The sequence below is a fragment of the Balaenoptera physalus genome, assembly GCF_965194825.1.
Source record: "Balaenoptera physalus genome assembly, chromosome: 2".
NCBI classification, from domain to species: Eukaryota; Metazoa; Chordata; class Mammalia; order Artiodactyla; family Balaenopteridae; genus Balaenoptera; species Balaenoptera physalus.
This window is the reverse complement of record NC_138883.1, coordinates 91,550,447-91,569,657: the sequence shown is the minus strand read 5'-3', so window position 1 is coordinate 91,569,657 and position 19,211 is coordinate 91,550,447. Positions and strand designations below refer to the sequence as shown.

Below are 19,211 nucleotides of genomic sequence, written 5' to 3'. Positions count from 1 at the left end.
TGTAGGCTCAGAAAATGTATTGCAAACTAAACACAAGTCTCTTTGGGAATTGGAGGTAAACCATATAAGGATACAACAACTTTTTAGGATGGAATGCTATCAGCATATTTAAATAATGTTCACTGATCCTAACAGAATAGAAAGAAGGGAAATAATGAGGACCTCAAAATGTACGTTCTGGAGAGAAATCCAAGGCAATAGGTCAAAAGCCCTGGATTTTTGTTTTGTGCTGACTAATTCACTCTGAGCCCCTGACCAAGTACGTCAACCTCTCTAAGCTTCTTATTTAAAATGAGGTTATTGGAAACAAGCTATCTAGCTCAACTGACCTCATACATGACAGCACCCAACAGCAGTTATCTTACCTTTGATTATCAGAAGCTGGTGATTCAGATATCTAATTTGACGTTCGCTTTCATTTAACTTTTCAACTAAATTGTCTAGTTGTCTCTCCTTTGCTTTGTTAAGAACCTGTAGCTGAATAATCTGCATATTTTCTACAGAGTCTGCTTTGGAATTAAAGACAATTTATTAGATAAAAGCATATCAAAATATAAATTTGTGGTCATTTAGGACAACGTTTAGGACAATGTTTTTCAAACTGCAAATACAACTCACCAGAGTATCATGAAATCAATTCAGCAGATTGTGACTAGCATTTTTAATAAAAAATGTTACCAAACCAAAACTTGGGTCTGCTCACCCACACACAGTAAAGCCAATCTACTGACACCAGGTTCTGGTGAAGGAAAGTGAAGCGTTTATTGTAAGGTGCCGTACAAGAAGTCCGGGATAGCTGATGCTCAGAAAGCCCAAACTCCTTGTATGGCACCTTACAATAATGCTGCACTTTCCCTCACCACAACCCGGTGTCAGTAGATTGGCTTTACTACACTTGGGCGAGCAGACCCAAGTTTTGGTTTGGTAACAAGATTATATAGAATATATCAGAGTGTATCATGTAGTAGAAATAAATATTATTATGTGAAACTTCTGTTTCATTTACATAATATTTATATAGATAAATATTATAGACCACATCACAATGTAAAAATTGTACTTCTTACTATGGTCACTTCCAGAAAAGTTTGAAAAGTCACTTGTTTGGTGTATAACTCTGAATCGCTACCATTTTGGCTAATGAAAAATAAGTATAGGGAATTCTCTGGTGGTCCAGTGGTTATGATCCCGCGCCTTCACCTCCGAGGGCGTGGGTTCAATCCCTGGTTGGGGAACTAAGATCTCGCAAGCTGTGCGGCATGGCCAGAAAAAAAAAAAAAAAATGAAAAAGAAAAGGAAGTATATATCAATTGTAAAGGAATAGAGTTCCATGCTCTCATAAAATTGAAAAAATAAAAGTACATCAACTTCTATAAAACCATTTTCAAAGAAAATTTCTAGACATCCTTCTTAAACTATTTTATTTTAAGCAGGAATGAACGCATATTTATACTGGCACAGAACTGCTAAATTAAAGAATAGATTAATAAAGAATTTTGAGGTCTTCTTTCAGAAACAAAGTCATTTTAAGGACCACTTAAAAATCATTGGGGGAGAAAAAGAAAAGCGTGATTCGTAGGAGAAGGATAATCCTTCAACTACACAATGACAAATATTTTTCATTTCCTACAAGAACAATGCTTCTACATGCTAACAAATAAAACAGTCTTCTGTTTAAAAAAAGCCATGGTTAAATCCCCAAAAACTGAAGACTGAAAACTCTATTACAAGTCAAACTCCTCTTGGGCCTTAGAACAGGGCTAGTCCAGGAATAAACACAGTCTACAAGCCACTCCTCTCTTCAAACTCATTTTTTTAAACTATTGTTACTAAGAAGCTATAATCACTAAATTAGGCACTACCATTAAGTTATTTAATTAACTTCCAAATGTCAAATTTAGGCAAATGTGTAACTGACTTAAACAAAAAATAAATCAGCGTGATAAAATGCAGACTGTTAAGGAAGTGATGAAAGGTTATATATGCAAAACAACCAAGAGCTATAAATGTTAACTGAACACAGCAGAACTGAAAGAGTAACGCCAAGATGTCAGGCCACTGTTGGGATACTTATTTACTCAACCCCAAAACAGTTATGCCATACACACTATCCACTTCCACAAAAATTCAGGAAAAAACGAGGCTACCCCCCAACATTTGCTGATGACTCCCTGGGGGAAAGGGCATTGTGGCCACCTCCCCGGTAACTATCTTGTAGCCTGAGCATGAGATGGAAGTAGCACCATGAAGTTAGGGCCACTAAGTCCAGTTTTCTCGTTGGCACAGTGCCAGAAACCCAGAATATCCAATATGACTTTCCCCCGGCTTCTTAAATGTAAAACAAACAAAGAAAAAACTTGCTGTCATACTCTAGAATCACAGTGGCTCTTCAACATGTACAATAACTGGAAGTCATTTCACATGCCAGAGAGTATGATAACAAAAGTTGGACATATGAAAACACTGATTCAGGTTACAAGTTTGGTTTTGAATGTTTAGATCGCCTCAAAATTCTCTAGTAGTACTTTTCTCATTCATAGTGATACATACACTATGTGAAAGAAATTATTTTGGCAAGTGTCACATGACTAAACCTGAGCTGTAAGTCTAGTTTTAATTTTGAGTATAAAGTAATTTATACCAGAGTTGCCTATTACAGTAAAACTCGAAAAACCAAAAGAAAAAATTAAGATAGTGGTTGACTTACTAAATTACATTTCTATATAACGAAAAATCTAAGATTGAAAGGAAAACTACGTTTCGCTTTCCAAATTAGATTTCAGTTAAAAAAATATATGAAGTTAATGAAGTCTTAGCCAACTAGAATGACTAAAATATACAGCTGAGAAAATTTATTTTAATTTTTCATTAAGGAAAATTTCAAATATCTAAGAAGGTAGAGAGAAGAATACAATGAATCCCATGAACCTGTCTCCTAGATTCAACGACTGTGAATTCATGGCTAGTCTTGCTTTATCTATATCCCCACCCAAACTTACCCCCAACAACATGATATTTGAAGTCAGTTCTAGACTTCATTATCAGTTTATTCATAAATACTTCAGAATATATCTCTTAAAATAGGACTCTTTAAAAAAATTCCATTATCATACTTAAAAAAAATAACAATTCTTGAACATGCTCAAAGTGCTCAAAGTTCTCCAGTTGTGTGATTAAGAAATAAATATAAACTTGATACCTACTTTCATTAGCTCCTAAAAATTGCTGTTGCAGGCCTTCAAATGTGTCACTTCCTGCAATGTCCTGGGCTGGTGAGCCATTATTCTGGGCGGAAGACTGATAAGGTTTATACGTCACTTTATATGATTCCAAAGCTTGACAACTGGGACCTTGTGACATACCAAATTGCTATTACAAGATGATAAACGAAACTGACAATTAGGATTTGGTCTTTGCTTCAAAAATTATCTGAATTAGACAACTTAGTTTTGCTATAGAACTTAATTGTGGTACAATTACAAATTTTATACATACATCTTTGCTTAAAATAGCACTTATTGTTATTTAACACTGTTTGTTGAAAGCCTGCAATTGTACTTTTGAGCATATAATGGGGCCAATTCCATAAATAACACTCAAGAATTCCAGTAAGATTGTATATAAATATTGAAGAATGATTTAGATGATGCCAACGTCGTGGAAATGCACGTATGCAATAACAAGAACGTGATACAATGCTTCATATGTAATAAATACTCAATAACTTTTGTGGAATGAATAACATTTTATAGAGATGGAAGTAAGAGAAAATGACCACCTTAAAAGGACGAAAAAATTATCCTGTCATCAGGTGACACAGAATATCTATTGGCAAAATGAGGCATTCACTGTCATTGAGAAAGTCTAAGAAGCAGCTAACTGTATCCTAAGGCCTTGCTTCATCAAACTCTCCCAGGGAGGAAAAAAAAGTGTTTCTTTCCTCAACATTCATCCTGTCTACTGCTATATCATCACAAAACAGATATCAGCTTTGAAGTATTTGATCCAAAATCTGTGATAAGGGGGATGAGCTAGACAATCAAGGTAACTGACTGGTGTCATCTAGGTGATTAACCGCTTTCAAACTATATCAGGATACCTGAATGTAGCTTCTCACTGGAGCATAGTAAATGGCAGAAGCCAGAAGCAGCAATAAATGGAGATGGCTATTCTTTGACAGACTTAAACTTTTAATGCTTAATTGTTTCCACAAAGTCTCTATTTTAAAATTCTCATTTAAGATGATTTAATTAGATTGTAAACAGAAAACAGCAGGACTAATTCAGCATGAGCCTGAATAAATGCACTCTCAGCAATATTTGTACTTAAATCTTACTGTTGCACTTACGAATATTTCTTAATCACACACACTCAGCAAATGCGTGTACACACATACACGAATTCTTGAAAGTCAAGTTCTTACAATACCTGAAAATGATTCCCCTGAGGATGAGAAAATGTGATTACATTGGTTGGCTGGCTGTTAAATTCCTGCTTCTGACCGCTGGTATATGGCCGAAAGTTTTCAGGAAGGTGATATAAATCAGTCTGTTCATATTTACTCGGAGGGCTATAACCACTACCGCCTTCATCTCCACCTCCTTCAGGATGATACCCAGGATGCTGGTCTTCAGTTCTGCTTTGATCCTCTTCCCAGCCATTGCCGCTCTTCTCTCCAATATACACATCCCGAATCTCATTATAGTCCTATTAGATAACCAGAGTAAAAGAAAGGCACTAAGATCTGTTCCCACCCTCATCCAAGTCATTATCACACCAGATACTTACATTTACACTTGGAGATTTAGGCAGCACTTGACGCTCATTCCAGTTCATCGCCAATTGCTCAGAATGATGTGGTCTTGAGAAAAATCAATACTTTAGATGAGAGCCTATCATTTATTTGGACAGAGACATCACAAAGAACCCCAAGATTTTAACGTGTTTTCCCTCCAAACTTCATCTAAAAGTTTAAGAATTAGTCTACAATCTTACAATCATATCCATTATTATTGCCTGCAAGAGAATCTAAAGAAAAAGACATAGAATTGTGATATACAAGCGAAAGGGATTTTGGGTCCTTACCCTTCCTCTCTGCCATCCTCACTGCAGTCCGAATAGTGGAGTTCGGGGGAGGACAGGTCATCATCCAGCATATCGTGAGGAAGGTCTGTGAGTAACTGCTGCAACTGAGACAGGAAGGTCAGCGTCGATATCACATTGGCTTAAACACAAGATGCCAAACCAAAGCTGCCTTGGAACGAGTGATTTTGACTGTAGAAGTCAAAGAAGTTCCTAATTTCTCTATGTAATCAATGTCTTAAATTCCACAGGAATTACGTTCATCATTTCACTTGGGGAAAGGGAAACACATAAACATCAGGATTTATATTAGAAGGCTTTACCTTCTGCTACAAAGGTCTTAGATTCAAGTACACATACAACAGGACTTTAAAATTTCTTTAGGCAAACACAGCAAGTCATAATAATGGTACGATCACTGTATCATGTTATGGATTCTACCAGTAATCAGACCTGGAGAACTTGACAATCAGACACCCCCCGAGGGGATCTGAGTAGCCAGATGCGCTTTGCCCAGGTGATAAGAGTAGCAGTAGCAGTAGCAGCAGCAGCAGGTGGCCTGGAAGCCCTTAAAAGCTCCAATAATGTGATAGAAATCTCTTGGGGAGTGACTAATTAGTAGACAGCCGTCCAGTTCCAATGATGAAAAGATATACAATGGTTGGCTCTTATAAACAGTTGAGTAAAAAGAAGGCTGTAAGATTCAGGGTTTTACAGATAAAGCAATGTCAAAAGCATAACTCTAAAACTGACGTAAAAGCACATGACTTTGCTCTCCATTTTCCTAGAAAAATTACATCTCTAGCATTCTGTCTTATAACAACTAGATAAATTCACTCAAGTTTCAAGATAAACTGTGATAAAGAGACAAATGAATTGTCTAATTTGTTGAACTTCAATATCTATAAATGTCTTTCTTCAAATCCCCATATAATGACTTAAAATTTGTAATAATAAGATTCAAATATTGTGTTACTAAAGAGTCAACAGACTGCTTATAATGACTTCTCTTTAAAAGTTAAGCACCAGTTAGATTAGTAAGCTGACCGAGTCCCTCCACAGTGTGTAAATCAATCCCGTAAAATTATGCAATGAGTGAGTTTAAAGATATTAAATACTCTATAAAGCCCTGGAGGAAAAAAAAAAAATGAGATGCTTCTTAGTCTATGGAAGGTCCCCTCCCCAATTTCTCTGCCATTAGAATAAAAGAAATGAAATGTAGCTATAAAACATATCTGGGTATTACATTTATAATCAAAAAATGTTCTTAAACAAAATGCATATGGTGAAAGTTAAATAAAAATATTCTAAGAAAGGTCTGAAAGGAATGCCCCAACTGTTAACTGAGTTTTGGTGAAGTCAAATTTGGGAATCGAAGTGGGGTCCGTGAGGTGGGGAAGGGGGACGCTTCCTCACCCACATAACATATTTCTAACATTCACTGGATTGTTTGTTTACAGGTATTCTCAGTCCATTTGGTTCTTTAAAGATGAAACAAGAGAAAAATACTCTAGCCCAATGAAAAGTTATCGTGATACTGATATTAACAACCAAGACCTTGACTTATTGATCACCTGCTCACAAAGGTAATTGAAAAATCATTTTGAGAATTAGCTGCATTAGAGTTGACCCGAAGATATAAAGAATAAGAAGCACTAAAAACAAAACAGAACACGGCAACATATCAGTATACCACATGTGGCTAAAGAGAAAGGTAACAAAATGATTTCACAAAGACACAAAATTCACTAAGAAAAAAAAAATCTATGAGATCTTTACGGAAAAAAAAGAGTATACCCACATATAACACAGGGGAAAAAACCAAAATAAATGTTTTGTACTTACATCAAGTAAGGACTCCTGTACATAAAGAATATTTTCTTCTAAACCTTCAGTGAGGTTTAAGTACATAGACTTATAATTTAGAGGAACCTTGACAGGCACATCTAAACAGTACATTTTTCCCCCCTCACAGAGACAGAAAAAGCTACACAATAATTAAGCAGTTCTTGTAGCTTTCTTTGTGACACCACAAAATTAATCAAACTGGCATCAATGGAGGAAGGTTAATTTGAGCATAAGCAATGAGTTCATCAAAATGCTTCTGGATCCACAGGTAAACTTATCAACTAGCAAAATAATCCCTACTGTATTTAGTGTTTTATAGAATATTTTACACCTGTACTAACATTTTTAAATCATTTCATTCACCTTCAAAAAATTTCTCCATCAAGTTCTTTGGCATAGCTGGGCCATATTCCTTGGTTTCCATAACTTTGAGGGCAGAGAGAGGCCATTCAGGAACAAAATCCCAGCCCCCCCAAGGCTTCCATTCCTGGAATCAAAGTGTACCCTCCTCATATACACTATCAAATAGATTTTTCTTTGGGTCATTGAACCTTGTGCTATGAAACACAAAAGTACAATATCAACTTATACATGTTACAAAATAGAGAATTTTAGAAACCAAATTTTCCTCATTAAAGATCCACCAGACTACCAAATACGGATTCAAAGACAAAGATAACAATCCTTATAAATGGCAAGATTTAATTCCACTCATCACATTTGGAAGAAATACTGCTTTTTGGTTGCAAATGCAATCTTCTTGGTGGGATATTATTGAATATCAGCTGAGTTTAATAATTAAAGAGATACCTTCTCTAGAAAAAAGATAATTTGCCATTGCTAAGGCACCTATTGAAATGCATTCTAAACTATTCTATAAACTCCTCTCCCTTTACTACTTCATGTGTTTGTTCCTGAAAAATAACTAAAAAAATGAGGGCATTTTAATCAAGGAACTTCAGCAACAAAACACTTTACAGTAATCCACATAGAACATCCAAAAAGCCTAGTTTAAGGGGAATGTAAAACGGAGAACATGTAAACCTTTTGTTGGGATTTTTCGGCTTTAATTAACTAAACAGACTGTCTTCAGAGTCTATAATCCTTGATATTCATGAAAGCAAGAGTTCTCAGATTACAAACCGTTCAATACATCTTCTCCCCAGAGAAGAGCAGCAAATGGAGTGGCCAACATTCATCTGTGTTTTGAACAGGTTACCCAACAAGTACACTGATGAAAAGATCCTGATATTTTAAAATATGAATTATTAAATAATGCTTTCATGGATACACACCAAGTAGAATCTTCATTTTAGCCTCACAGCCAAGTTAAAAACATCCTTGAAAAGGCCCAACATGGGACTGACAAAGGGCCAAAAAACTTGGTAGCTAGAGCTTTAGTCTATGAATTATACTATGCACGGAATTGTTTTTTAACCCATTCCATTAGTTAAAACAAATTTTACAGTGTTAGTGGGGAAGACTTTGCCTAGATTGCCACACATCTGAAAAAGAAACATGGCAACATTTACTAGACAAATACCGGCTAGACTGCAGGTGACATATAATAGAACTTTAGGCCTGGAATGAACACTGGAGCTCCTCCGAGCCAAACCTCTCCTTGTAAATGCGAGCACACCAAGGCCCAGAGAAGGTCAGGGGCATGCCCATGAAAGTGAGACTTACAGTCAGTCCCACGGCCAGCACCAGAACCTGAATCTCTCCATTCCCACTCCTACCTTCTTCCACATGACATTCAGTCAGTCACTGGAAGACATGTTTCTACCTGTCTGTATACGAGCAAGCGTCAGTCTGCCAGAGAGAGTTCAGTGTTTTTGTCCCCACTGTGACAGCCCCTTTAAAATACCTATATATTATGGGAAACAGTTCAAAGGCACAATCTAGATAAAGTATAAGAAATTGCTAAAAGAAAACAGAATACGATAGGAACAAAAAAATACAATATGAACACTCAACCATTTGTTTCTTTGCTTTTCTTAGGTGACGGCGAGAAAATTCCACTAAATAAGTCAAATAATATTGTACAAAATGTAAACAAATGCTAGCCTTACAACTCCCCCTAGTGGGGACAAAATATCAAAAATGTTTCCAGAAGTAACATCAAACAAGGCAGTTAAAAGTGGAAGAAAGGCTATGCAATGGAAAGCCTAACCTCTAAAATACACGATTCCAAGCTCAATTGAGCTTATTATTCTACTAGAGAAGTACTGATATAAAAACTAAGAGGGACTCAAATCAGTATTCCCAGGTGCAAGTGTCTGTCTGCCATCTGCTACTCAAACCGCTTACCTTTCTACTCAAGATCATTTTCCAGGCTTCAAATAATATCGTCACTCAATGGAGGATCATCAGCAAGTATTATCTTGATAAGCACAGATTACTAAGTACTTCTGCCGCAAACCACCAGCTCCAAAATACATACTTACATACATAATTTTACTATCTAGAGCCAAGCAATAACCCCAGAGCTACTTCTGGTGACACTGCAGAAAGTACAGGTACGCGCCAGCAAACTATGAGATCCCAAGTGATACTCAACCTTAAACTGTGGCTTTACCAGTAACTTTGAAGCTTACAGCAACTGCAATGACAACAACAACTATATGTCTGTAATATTCAATGATGAAATTGCAAAGTATAGTAACTTTAGGTGAAAAATATTTTGCAAAATCGTATTGTTACATTATGAATGAGCTAATGAAAAAACTTTTCAAGTCCTCTTCTCTGGGCCAGATTTACAAGTAAAAGTTTGCCTGGAGTACTTTGGATGAGGTCTACTTAGTAGCTGTCCTTCTTGCTACATCAGCAGTTCTCAAAGTAACGTGCTCCAAGAAGTTGTGAGGAAAATGAGTGATATGAATATTAATTACTATGATACTATATGTCCATGGTATTCTCACCCTTCCTCACCTGCACCCTAATCTGTTCTGTTTACTGTGGAGGAGGTGGAGTTTCCAGTGAAACACTGGGTGAGGCTGTGGGTTATGCATTTCTTTGCTATGCCTTGGAACACAGTGGTCAAATTTTTACCAATAGACCATTTAGAACTGTAGCGATTTAGAAATGATTATAGTGCCTTACTTTTCTGCAAAATTCTTGGAGGTTTTTTCAAAATATGGGTCTATCTGTAGTGGTCTGTGGCTTGAGATTCCACTGGTCTAAATGTCCTCTGAATATTGAATCACTTTACTAAATCCTTTCCCTTTCCGAAGATTAAACGCATTCTCCATTTACTCTTCAGTGCAAACAATGGAGGGAATAGAAATGGAAAAGTCCAGATCATCACTGCAGAGCTGCTAATTAGGATGGCATGGAGGTTGGAATTTGACTATGGCTTATTCACTGACTTGTGGGCAAGTGTGGACAACACCCCAGCTGATCCCAAAGCATCCAAATCGAACAGTTTGGTAAAGCATATTTTATTAGCAACTGGCCATTCACACTAGACGGTCAAAATCAGGATTATTCTGCCATTTACAGAGAGGGGATCTCACAAATCCTTAGCAGGGTAGCCTATGAGTCAGATACGGCCTGCTTGGCCAGCTCTACAGCACATCCTTGTGACGCAAGCATTCCACCTACATAAATGAATTAAATACAAAGCGATTCATTAAGTAGAGAAAGCAGTGTGTATTAGCCTACTACTAACACTCTAATCCACCTGGCAATCCCAAAGCTACCAACCAGGCAGGCATGAAAAGACCATTCTTTTATTTAACCACTTAAGGCTGTAAACTATTCTGTTATCGTAGGGTCAGGGAGACTGAGGAAGTGGAAAAGGCTTCTGGATATGAAAACGAACTTAGGTGTGATCAGCCAATTTATTATTTTAACTTGCATTGACAAAATATACATACAGCTGAATTTTCATGAATAGTTCTGAATTTTATTGCTGAAACTCTCTAACATCTGACCTCACTTCTTCCCTTGTAGCAATTTTTTTAAAAAAGGTAAAAATACTTTTTACTAACATAAAACAATTTTTATTAATATGACCCATAATCATCACATTAGAGTCAAGTTAGCTAAATAGTCTTTTCTTCCACTCTGCTAGAAACACTCATTCTTAGATACTTCACCTCTTAAGAGCACCTTTTACTCTGGAAACTCCCTAACCTACCCCAGCACATAATCTACCAAGAAGTGATCCCACTGGCTATTTTCCATAGCAGCGGGCCCCAGCCCGCATTGGCACCAGGGACCGGTTTTGTGGAAGACAATTTTTCGATGGAGCGGGTGGTGGAGGGGAGTGGTTCAGGCGGTAATGTGGGTGATGGGGAGTGGCAAATGAAGCTTCACCTGCTGGCCCGCTGCTCACCTCCTGCTGTGCGGCCCAGTTCCTAACAGGCCATGGACCAGTACCACTCCGCAGCCTGGGGATTGGGGACCCCTGTTCTATATCATCTAGAATTTACTGCCTCCTTAACTAATACCCCCTTTAAAACTTTCACCACACAACGCACCTGGCAGTACGTTCTCTCTAATACCCTACCCATCTTTTCCAATGAAAAAAATCACCTGTCAGATCATTTTTTCTCCTTCTTTAAAATCTACTATGGTAACTACTTAAACTGATCCTCTCAAAAATCCCAGTAGCTAAATTCCAGAGAACTACCCAAAAGCCATCAAGGTCTTGAAAACCTCATGCTGTGAGTTCACAAAGTAACAGAAAATCCTCACCCGCCCCCCCATCCTTGCCACCAACAATTGTTGGTGAAGGCCCCTGTCAAAATCCAGAAACCCTGGAAAGGGTCACAAACTCCAGTGCCCTCAGTGACTTGGCAGAGAATTTACAAGAGTGAAGCTGGAAGGTCCAAGCGCACAAGCCCATGTCAGGGGGGCCTGGGGGTGGGGGGAGGGACTGTGGACAGCTGGGACGGGAGAGCCATCGCACAGCTCCAGCCCACTTGCTGCCGTGTGCAAACACACACCACGTGTGGCCCAGGCTTAGGATGTTTCAAGACAGGTCAGAAACTCTGGATTACTACATGATATTTTCTAATCTTTAAATATAGACTCAATTTTTTAAAAATACTGTGCAACCAAACAATACATGTCTATGGACAAAATCCACTCAGATGCCAGCTTTCTGTCTCTACCATAACTCTACTGCCAGCCACGTGGGCAAATGACCCTATTCTTTGCTTCCTATTAATACAAATGGTCCATGGTGACTCTTAAAAAGAATTACTTTACATATTAGAAAATGGGTCATACGATGGAAGCAAGCTAAGTGTGCATTGACAGGTGAATGGATAAAGATGTGATGTATGTACACAATGGAATATTCCTCAGCCATAAAAAAGAATGAAATAATGCCATTTGCAACAACATGGATGGACATAGAGATTATCATACTAAGTGAAGTAAGTCAGACAGAGAAAGACAAATATCATATAACATCACTTATATGTGGAATCTAGAAAAATGATACAAAGGAATTTATTTACAAAACACAAATAGACTCATGGACATAGAAAGCAAACTTATGGGAGGAGGAACCAAGATGGCAGAGTAGAAGGATGTGCTCTCACTCCCTCTTGCAAGAACACCAGAACCACACCTAGCTGCTGGACAATCATCAACAGGAAGACACTGAAACTCACCAAAAAAAGATATCCCACATCCAAAGACAAAGGAGAAGCCACAATGAGATGGTAGGAGGGGTGCAGTCACAGTAAAATCAAATCCCATAACTGGTGGGTGGGTGACTCACAGACTGGCGAACACTTATACCACAGAAGTCCACCCACTGGAGTGAAGGTTCTGAGCCCCACGTCAGGCTTCCCAACCTGGGGGTCCGGCAACGGGAGGAGGAATTCCTAGAGAATCAGACTTTGAAGCCTAGTGGGAATTGATCACAGGACTTCAACAGGACTGGGGGAAACAAAGACCCTACTCTTGGAGGGCACACACAAAGTAGTGTGTGCATCGGGACCTAGGGGAAGGAGCAGTGACCCCGGGGGAGACTGAACCAGACCTACCTGCTAGTGTTGGAGGCTCTCCTGCAGAGGCAGGGGGTGGCTCTGTTTCACCATGGGGACAAGGACACTGGCAGCAGAAGTTCTGGGAAGTAATCCTTGGCATGAGCCCTCCCAGAGTCTGTCATTAGCCCCACCAAAGAGCCCAGGTAGGCTCCAGTGTTGGGTTGCCTCAGGCCAAACAACCAACAAGGAGGGAATCCAGCCCCACCCATCAACAGTCAAGTGGATTAATGTCTTACTGAGCTCTGCCCACCAGAGCAATAGTCAGCTCTACCCACCACCAGTCCCTCCCATCAAGCCTCTTAGATAGCCTCATCCACCAGAGGGCAGACACTAGAAGCAAGAACTACAATCCTGTAGCCTGTGGAACAAAAACCACATTCACAGAAAGATAGACAAGATGAAAAGGCAGAAGGCTATGTACCAGATGAAGGAACAAGATAAAACCCCAGAAAAACAACTAAATGAAGTGGAGATAGGCAACCTTCCAGAAAAAGAATTCAGAATAATGATACTGAAGATGATCCAGGACCTCAGAAAAAGAATGGAGGCAAAGATCGAGAAGATGCAAGAAATGTTTAACAAAGACCTAGAAGAATTAAAGAACAAACAAACAGAGATGAACAATACAATAACTGAAATGAAAACTACACTAGAAGGAATCAAGAGCAGAATAACTGAGGCAGAAGAACGGATAAGTGACCTGGAAGACAGAATGGTGGAATTCACTGCTGTGGAACAGACTAAAGAAAAAAGAATGAAAAGAAATGAAGACGGCTTAAGAGACCTCTGGGACAACATTAAACGCAACAACATTCACATTATAGGGGTACCAGAAGGAGAAGAGAGAGAGAAAGGACCCAAGAAAATATTTGAAGAGATTATAGTCGAAAACTTCCCTAACATGGGAAAGGAAATAGCCACCCAAGTCCAGGAAGCGCAGAGAGTCCCATACCGGATAAAACCAAGGAGAAACATGCCGAGACACACAGTAAATAAATTGGCAAAAATTAAAGACAAAGAAAAATTATTGAAAGCAGCAAGGGAAAAACAACAAATAACATACAAGGGAACTCCCATAAGGTTAACAGCTGATCTCTCAGCAGAAACTCTACAAGCCAGAAGGGAGTGGCACGATATACTTAAAGTGATGAAAGGGAAGAAACTACAAACAAGATTACTCTACCCGGCAAGGATCTCATTCAGATTCAATGGAGAAATCAAAAGCTTTACAGACAAGCAAAAGCTAAGAGAATTCAGCACCACCAAACCAGCTCTACAACAAATGCTAAAGGAACTTCACTAAGTGGGAAACACAAGAGAAAAAAAGGACCTACAAAAACAAACCCAAAACAATTAAGAAAATGGTCACAGGAACATACATATCAATAATTACCTTAAAGGTGAATGGATTAAATGCTCCAACCAAAAGACACAGGCTTGCTGAATGGATACAAAAACAAAACCCATACATATGCTGTCTACAAGAGACCCACTTCAGACCTAGGGACACATACAGACTGAAAGTGAGGGGATGCAAAAAGATATTCCATGCAAATGGAAATCAAAAGAAAGCTGGAGTAGCTATACTCATATCAGATAAAATAGACTTTAAAACAAAGAATATTACAAGAGACAAGGAAGAACACTACATAATGATCAAGGGATCAATCCAAGAAGAAGATATAACAATTATAAATATATATGCACCCAACATAGGAGCACCTCAATACATAAGGCAACTGCTAACAGCTATAAAAGAGGAAATCGGCAGTAACACAATAATAGTGGGGGACTTTAACACCTCACTTACAGCAATGGACAGATCAACCAAAGTGAAAATACATAAGGAAACAGAAGCTTTAAATGACACAATAGACCAGATAGATTTAATTGATATTTATAGGACATTCCATCCAAAAACAGCAGATTACACTTTCTTCTCAAGTGCGCATGGAACATTCTCCAGGATAGATCACATCTTGGGTCACAAATCAAGCCTCAGTAAATTTAAGAAAATTGAAATCATATCAAGCATCTTTTCTGACCACAACGCTATGAGATTAGAAATCAATTACAGGGAAAAACATGTAAAAAACACAAACACATGCAGGCTAAACAATACGTTACTAAATAACCAAGAGATCACTGAAGATATCAAAGAGGAAATCAAAAAATACCTAGAGACAAATGACAATGAAAACACGATGACCCAAAACCTATGGGATGCAGCAAAAGCAGTTCTAAGAGGGAAGTTTATAGCTATACAAGCCTACCTCAAGAAACAAGAAACATCTCAAGTAAACAATCTAACCTTACACCTAAAGGAACTAGAGAAAGGAGAACAAACAAAACCCAAAGTTAGCATAAAGAAAGAAATCATAAAGATCAGAGAAGAAATAAATGAAATAGAAACAAAGAAAACAATAGCAAAGATCAATAAAACTAAAAGCTGGGTCTTTGAGAAGATAAACAAAATTGATAAACCATTAGCCAGACTCATCAAGAAAAAGAGGACGCAAATCAATAAAATTAGAAATGAAAGAGGAGAAATTACAACAGACACTGCAGAAATACAAAGCATCCTAAGAGACTACTACAAGCAACTCTATGCCAATAAAATGGACAACCTGGAAGAAATGGACAAATTCTTAGAAAGGTATAACCTTCCAAGACTGAATCAGGAAGAAACATAAATTATGAACAGACCAATCACAAGTAATGAAATTGAAACTGTGATTAAAAATATTCCAACAAACAAAAGTCCAGGACCAGATGGCTTCACAGGTGAATTCTACCAAACATTTAGAGAAGAGCTAACACCCATCCTTCTCAAACTCTTCCAAATAATTGCAGAGGAAGGAACACTCCCAAACTCATTCTACAAGGCCACCATCACCCTGATACCAAAACCAGACAAAGATACTTCAAAAAAAGAAAATTACAGACCAATATCACTGATGAATATAGATGCAAAAATCCTCAACAAAATACTAGCAAACAGAATCCAACAACACATTAAAAGGATCATACACCATGATCAAGTGGGATTTATCCCAGGGATGCAAGGATTCTTCAATATACGCAAATCAATCAATGTGATAAACCATATTAACAAATTGAAGAATAAAAACCATATGATTATCTCAATAGATGCAGAAAAAGCTTTTGACAAAATTCAACACCCATTTATGATAAAAACTCTCCAGAAAGTGGGCATAGAGGGAACCTACCTCAACATAATAAAGGCCATATACGACAAACCCACAACAAACATCATTCTCAATAGTGAAAAACTGAAAGCATTTCCTCTAAGATCAGGAACGAGACAAGGATGTCCGCTCTCACCACTATTATTTAACATAGTTTTGGAAGTCCTAGCCATGGCAATCAGAGAAGAAGAAGAAATAAAAGGAATACAAATTGGAAAAGAAGAAGTAAAATTGTCACTGTTTGCAGATGACATGATACTATACATAGAGAATCCTAAACATGCCACCAGAAAACTACTAGAGCTAATCAATGAATCTGGTAAAGTTACAGGATACAAAATTAATGCACAGAAATCTCTTGTATTCCTATACAGTAATGATGAAAAATCTGAAAGAGAAATCATGGAAACACTTCCATTTACCATTGTAACAAAAAGAATAAAATACCTAGGAATAAACCTACCTAGGGAGACAAAAGACCTGTATGCAGAAAAGTATAAGACACTGATGAAAGAAATTAAAGATGATACCAACAGATGGAGAGATATACCATGTTCTTGGATTGAAAGAATCAATATTGTGAAAATGACTATACTACCCAAAGCAATCTACAGATTCAATGCAATCCCTATCAAATTACCAATGGCATTTTTTATGGAAGTAGAACAAATCATCTTAAAATTTGTATGGAGACACAAAGATCCCGAATAGCAAAAGCAGTCTTGAGGGAAAAAAACGGAGCTGGAGGAATCAGACTCCCTGTCTTCAGACTATACTACAAAGCTACAGTAATCAAGACAATATGGTACTGGCACAAAAACAGAAACATAGATCAATGGAACAAGATAGAAAGCCCAGAGATAAACCCACGCACCTATGGTCAACTAATCTATGACAAAGGAGGCAAAGATATACAATGGAGAAAAGACAGTCTCTTCAATAAATGGTGCTGGGAAAACTGGACAGCTACATGGAAAAGAATGAAAATATAACACTCCCTAACACCATATACAAAAATAAACTCAAAATGGATTGGAGACCTAAATGTGAGACCAGACACTATAAAACTCTTAGAGGAAAACATAGGAAGAACACTCTTTGACATAAATCACAGCAAGATCTTTTTTGATCCACCTTCTAAAGTAATGAAAATAAAAACAAAAATAAACAAATGGGACCTAATGAAACCTCAAAGCTTTTGCACAGCAAAGGAAACCATAAACAAGACGAAAAGACAACCCTCAGAATGGGAGAAAATATTTGCAAACGAATCAACGGACAAAGGATTAATCTCCAAAATATATAAACAGCTCATGCAGCTCAATATTGAAGAAACAAACAACCCAATCCAAAAATGGGTAGAAGACCTAAATAGACATTTCTCCAAAGAAGACATACAGATGGCCAAGAAGCACATGAAAAGCTGCTCAACATCACTAATTATTAGAGAAATGCAAATCAAAACTACAATGAGGTATCACCTCACACCAGTCAAAATGGGCATCATCAGAAAATGTACAAACAACAAATGCTGGAGAGGGTGTGGAGAAAAGGGAACCCTCTTGCACTGTTGGTGGGAATGTAAATTGATACAGCCACTATGGAGAACAGTATGGAGGTTCCTTAAAAAACTAAAAATAGAATTACCATATGCTCCAGCAATCCCACTACTGGGCATATACCCAGAGAAAACCATAATTCAAAAAGACACAGGCACCCCAATGTTCATTGCAGCACTATTTACAATAGCCAGGTCATGGAAGCAACCTAAATGCCCATCGACAGACGAATGGATAAAGAAGTTGTGGTACATATATACAATATATGTATATTAGGGCTGAATATTACTCAGCCCTAAAAAGGAATGAAATTGAGTCATTTGTTGAGACATGCAGGGATCTAGAGACTGTCATACAGAGTGAAGTAAGTCAGAAAGAGAAAAACAAATATCGTATATTAACGCATGTATGTGGAACCTAGAATAATGGTACAGATGAACCTGTTTGTAGGGCAGAAGTTGAGACACAGATGTAGAGAACAAACATATGGACGCCAAGGGAGGAAAACCGCAGTGGGCTGGGGATGGTGGTGTGCTGAATTGGGTGATTGGGATTGACATGTATACACTGATGTGTATAAAATTGATGACTAATAAGAACCTGCAGTATAAAAAAACAAACAAACAAGAAAAACAACTAATACTAAACTTTCTTTGGGTTATTTGTATGGAAATATGTTAATATAAATGTTTCAGACATTACATGAAACTCCTAAAAACCTTATATGTTCTGGTATAATGTTATAAGTCATAATTCTAGTTATTACTTTAAAATGTATATCTCAGAAATAACTATTTCTTTGTCAATTGCATCATTATGAACTTTCATCAAATCTTTAACCATCGTCATTTTTAAGTCTTTTGTCATTTACAGACAGTTCTGGGTGTACTCTGATGCTTTTGCAAAAATGTTCCTATAAAAGGGTTTCATCTTCAAGGAATTCATGGAAAAGACTCTGACAAGTACAGGTTTCTGGTAACTGACTATACTGCTGAACTGAATGAATAAGCATTTTCAGAACTCTAATGGAAAACTGATGAACTCATAAAAGTGCTAACAAAAGATCAAGATGAAAAAAAAAATTAATTACATGGGACTGAGTGAACTGATGAGGATGATTATAATTTTTGCGACTTCCTGTTTGAATAAAAAAAAAAAATTCCACAAGGACTCAGAGGCAAAAAATATACAAATCAATTTTCACTGCAAAGTAAAGGAGCTGTTACAGTGGAGGATTACTGGACTGAATGTCAATATTATGACATAGTATGAGTGTGTTTTGTGTTTTGTAATTGCAATCATTGTTGCTTTTGTTGTGGTCATCCATTTACAATGCTTGTTGTCAGTCTATTTATCTTTTGTAAAAGTAAAATACAGTGTGTGTGTGTGTGTGTGTGTGTGTGTGTGTGTGTGTGTGTGTGTGTGTGGAAAAAAAAAAAAAAAAGAAGTCACCCAGAATTGGCCTAAAAATAGAAAAGAAAGAAAAGAAAGAAAGAAAGAAAGAA

General features: G+C 37.5%; 1 protein-coding gene across 6 annotated transcripts in view; it reads right to left on the bottom strand.

The window, feature by feature from the left end:
• The window catches only part of CEP152 (centrosomal protein 152), a 119,594-nt gene that overhangs the window by 92,589 nt on the left and 7,794 nt on the right, over positions 1-19,211 (bottom strand). For 4 of the 6 annotated variants that reach the window (XM_082452984.1, XM_082452983.1, XM_082452986.1 and 1 more), the window contains 5 exons: positions 5,086-5,189; positions 4,789-4,861; positions 4,429-4,707; positions 3,204-3,369; positions 366-509 (listed from right to left, as the gene is read on the bottom strand). In XM_082452984.1, coding sequence (XP_082309110.1) covers positions 366-509; positions 3,204-3,369; positions 4,429-4,707; positions 4,789-4,861; positions 5,086-5,189 — 766 coding nt within the window. The remainder of the gene's footprint in view (positions 1-365; positions 510-3,203; positions 3,370-4,428; positions 4,708-4,788; positions 4,862-5,085; positions 5,190-19,211) is intronic. The other 2 variants (XM_082452985.1, XM_082452988.1) reach the window with 1 other exon arrangement.